General features: G+C 39.8%; 1 protein-coding gene across 1 annotated transcript in view; it reads left to right on the top strand.

The window, feature by feature from the left end:
• Window positions 1-4590, top strand: part of rims2a (regulating synaptic membrane exocytosis 2a) — a 171015-nt gene that overhangs the window by 92683 nt on the left and 73742 nt on the right. The window contains exons 9-10 of the mRNA XM_034873471.1: window positions 3413-3543; window positions 3679-3802. Of these exons, the coding sequence (XP_034729362.1) occupies window positions 3413-3543; window positions 3679-3802 (255 nt within the window). The remainder of the gene's footprint in view (window positions 1-3412; window positions 3544-3678; window positions 3803-4590) is intronic.

Raw genomic sequence — 4590 nt, forward strand, 5'->3', positions numbered from 1 at the left:
CACACACACACACACACACACACACACACACACACACACACACACTGCTGCACCATCAAGCTTTTTTAGCCTCATCATGACACTTAAATAAAATAACGGTTTAAAATATGCACAATTACCATACATTACTCTATTCATGTTGGTAATAGACTTCATGGGATAACCTCCAACTCTTGACAGGTGCAGGCCACTGCCAGTGTTGGTTGTACATTTATGTTAACATACAGTCATATAACCTTTTTTCAGCGGTGAATTCTAATATTTGGTGGCCTCTTCTTTTCGCTCGCTGTTTCTCTCCTTGCCTTCCAATTATTAATTACATCATACTGCTACTTAGTATTCATATTCATTAACTTCTTGAGGATGTTCCTGACGAATAATAATGAGCAGCCTCTGTTATTGAGCTGTGTAATTTTCTGAACCCACTCACATTGAACTCTGTCACAGTTTTTTGGGGATTGCTTGACGACACCGGGCACAAGTGGAGTCACATGTGCAAATCTCCAACTCCAGTCTGCACAGCAGCAGTTCATGTGGACCACACTCTGGTTCCTTTTTTTATTGCTTGGACACAGTTTTCAAAACTCTACACACTTAGGGATTTAACTCCAACGTGCACAACGCTGTGTATTTACAGCACTTTGTTCAAATGGTAACACACTGCTGTCAAAACTGTTAACCTCGCATTCAAAACAGAACAGATTCAAAGACTGCTGATTGCAATTTTAGCTGAAAGACTAATCAGCTGTCTTGTTTTATACTTGTTAGTGAACATATACTGTATACATTGATAAAGCTAAGAAAGCCTTTTTTTGTAAACAATCAACAACAAAAAATGCACAGCTATAAAAGAATAAAAGTGCAAAACACTATATCTTTACAATAGTAAAACTGCCTTCTTAATGTTTTTCAGAAAGTAATAGAGGTGAAAGCAATGGAAACACCTCATTCATTATTATTTCAACATGATGCAGACATCCAGGAACAGTCACACTATGCTTTGTTACTGTTATACACCTTTTTCCAGTAAGTCCATTAATTACTACAGACAAAATACTACATTGAAGCAAACTGATGATTTTCCTTCCGTCTTGTTAACCTTACATCAAAATTGGTATATTGTAAAATCTATATCTTTTCTTTAATGAAACTGTGGCGTAGTGTGAAGTCACTTCCATTGTTCAAACTGTAAAGTTAGTATTTTCTGTGTTGGTGGTAAACGCTAGTGTTTCTACTCTCATAGTCACCATAGGGTTTGGTGAGTCTTTTCTGAGACGTGTGTTAAGAGTTGTGATGCAGTGAATGAGTTTTGCAGCTGATGTGAACTGTTGTGCTCAGGTTACGGTTGGTAGTGTAGACTGGGGTTTGAGTTTTGCACATTTAGCTCCAGTTGTGCCCACCGTTGTTTAGCAATCCCCAAAAAACTGCAATGAACTGCATCCAGCAGCTCTTCCTCAGATTTTAACTTAATTGTCAAAATATTTCATAATTTCTTCTTTTTAACTCAAAAATTAGGTATAAAATCATATAAATGAGGTTTACTGGCTGTGAATTTAAAAAAAGCAATTGTAAAACTTGTGGTTTAAATTGGTTTAAGGGGTGTATATACTGGCGGTAGCTGGGGGAAAAGCGTGGAAAATGTCCATTAAAGCAAGAAAAAATATGTTAAAGAAACATAAGAAACCAAAGTGTTTTCAGTTTTCCCCCGGGAGGACAACACAAGATTTAACCTTTCAGTCAGTTGTTATTGCAGTGTAGTCACCAAATTGCCAAAGACTATAACACATTTTCTGTTGGGGTTGATGCTGTTGTTCCCCCTTCCCCGTTTCACTGTTGGTTGACATGGCCAAAAAAGCAAAGTAAAGCTGAGCAGCCAAAGTCCAGAGGAGCCCGGCCCTGGCCATGAAGAGAGCAGGGAACAGAGAGCGGCAAGACGGGGGAAAATCATTACTGATTGAATGAGCCTCCTGAAGTGGCATGTTTGTGTCTGCTCCGTGCCTCTGTGTGTTTCTGCCTGCTCAGCAGAAAGACAACCAGCTCGGCAGTCCAGCCAGTCAGTCCATCAGTCAGGCTCACCCTCTCTCTCTCTCTCTCTCTCTCTCTCTCTCTCTCTCTCTCTCTCTCAATTCAACTCAAATTGCTTTAATGGCAATAATTTTAGAAATAACAATATTGCTAAAGCTTCAAGGATGGTGAGAAGCAATACATACACGCAATTCACTGAGTAAACTAAAATATATACATTTAAGATAAAAAAAACAGGAAAGCAACAACAGTATATATCCATTGTACATCCTGCACTTGCTGCTATTGCACTTCTGGTTAGACCCAAACTGCATTTTGTTGCCTTGTACCTGTACCTGTGTAATGACAATAAAGTTGAATCGAATCGAATCTAATATCAATATACAGTAAAGTCTCTAGTGTCGAATTTAAGAAAGAAAACAAAGAGAGGTGGGGAGGTGAACTCCAGATGTTACGTGATGTCGCGCTGGTTGTCTCTCAGGCTGTGACGTGCACTCACATGTCTCGCTGCTTCTACAGCGCTCACTCTGTTTTCTCCAAGCAGAATCTGGGAGTTTACATTTCATTTTGGTAAAGAACTGGGTTCTGATGTCAGTATATGTGCTCTCTCTCTCTGTCTCTCTCTCTCTCTCTCAGTTCAAATTTGCTTTATTGGCATGAATATAACGACAGTATTGCCAAAGCATCATACAAACTACATAAGAACAATCAACCCCATACATTTCATTAAACAAGTAATTAAAGCGTAAAGTAATTAAATTGTGTGTAAATACATTAAAAAATCAAAATAAAATAAAAATATTAAACCGTAAGCATTTGTGTGTGTGTGATAAAAAAAAAAATACATTAAAAAATAGAATAAAAGAATCTCTCTCACTCGCTCTCTTTTCCTCTGCGAGTCTCATTCTCCGGCTCCTGCCTGTTACATAAAGCCATTTCATTTATCAGACCTCCCTAAGCTCTTTTGTATGTTGGCATTCAGCTGCCATTAAGGGGGATTTTTATTAGTATGATGCCCATGTAAGCTGACTGGAGTGGAGTACAGCAGCCCAGGACTGTACAGTACAGCTCTAGCCCACGGCCCTGCACTGCTACAGAACCACAGAGCAGCGCCAGAGTGGGTCCCTGGGGAAGAAAGCATTAGTCGCCTTTATTTTTTTTTTTTAACAAACGGAGATGGGTTTTTACCATTGAGCCTCACCTTAATGCTTTCATTGAGGATCCAAACCTTGCAGGCAAACGCTAAAGCCATGACATCAACAGGAGCCTTTGAAGGAAAACAATCAGTCTTCTTCTGTGCGTGCCCCATCTTCACAGGTTCTGTCATGAAGAAGCGGCAGTTGTAATAACACTAACCGTTCAAGTTGAGTTTACACATGTAATTCAGTGCTGATCCAGTCCCTGCTTTGCTTTCACAGGTGGTGGGAGGCAAGATGACAGAATCTGGTAGACTTTGTGCTTTTATCACGAAAGTGAGGAAAGGAAGTCTAGCAGACACTGTTGGACACCTCAGACCAGGTATTCACCACACAACACAAACACTCAATTAGTGGATTTGGTAGTATTCAACAATGATGTGTATTCTCTACATTTGCATGGCATACAGTATTATAACACCCTTTGTGACATCCAGTATCTCTGGTGTTTCTGCAGGTGACCAGGTGCTGGAGTGGAATGGGAAGCTTTTACAAGGAGCCACATTTAAAGAAGTTTACAATATCATTCTAGATTCGAAGCCTGAGCCGCAGGTGGAGCTGGTGGTCTCACGGCCTATAGGGTGAGCGCTCACGCATCAAATAATTAGAATATTAAATTTGTGTTACTTCTCCGAACCGCACATGTTAAATTGTGTTTTAGATCTTTTATTTTGCTTTTGTTAAATTCTGTTTTAGATCTTTTATGTTGAATCAGTAACGAGTAATGTCAGGACTGTCTGCCTCCCTCTTTCAGGTTGCATGCTGGGATAGCTTCCAGGCCCTTTTGACCATGAAAAAAAGTAATCAGTTGGAGAGGACGAATATATAAGTCAAATTAAATGTTATTCTTTTGCCAAGTGCCTAGTGCTAGGACAACATATACAGGTTTAAATGTTTTAGGATTTGTAAAGCATTGTGCAGTACAGTTGAGCAGTCAAATGTGTGGCTTTTTTTTAGGATTCTTTAATAATTCCTTACAGTAGACATGAATAAACAACATGCACGTTACAACTGCATTGTGTTGTAACTTCATCACTTTTATTGATATTTCTACTCTCTAAAGTAATACTAGTTCTTATATCAGTCGGCTTATTTAGCCTGCGTCACTGCCTGCATTACTCTGACTAACTTTGAACTGAATGCTCTAAATCATGGAGACTTGAATCGGGAAATCTGAGCAGGAATCTAGCCTGTGTCCTCACACACATTGGTGTGTTTGTGAACGAGTGACTCTGTTGTTTCCCTCTCCCGCCCGGGCCTCGTATGGGCTCGTACAACACCTGCCAGCAAAATGACAGCCGGTCGCCTCACTTGTGTTCTCTTCTGCAATTGTTTTGGAAAAGAGAAATGGTGTGTGTGTGTGTGTGTG

Source organism: Etheostoma cragini, chromosome 6 (assembly GCF_013103735.1).
Source record: "Etheostoma cragini isolate CJK2018 chromosome 6, CSU_Ecrag_1.0, whole genome shotgun sequence".
Classification (NCBI taxonomy): Eukaryota; Metazoa; Chordata; class Actinopteri; order Perciformes; family Percidae; genus Etheostoma; species Etheostoma cragini.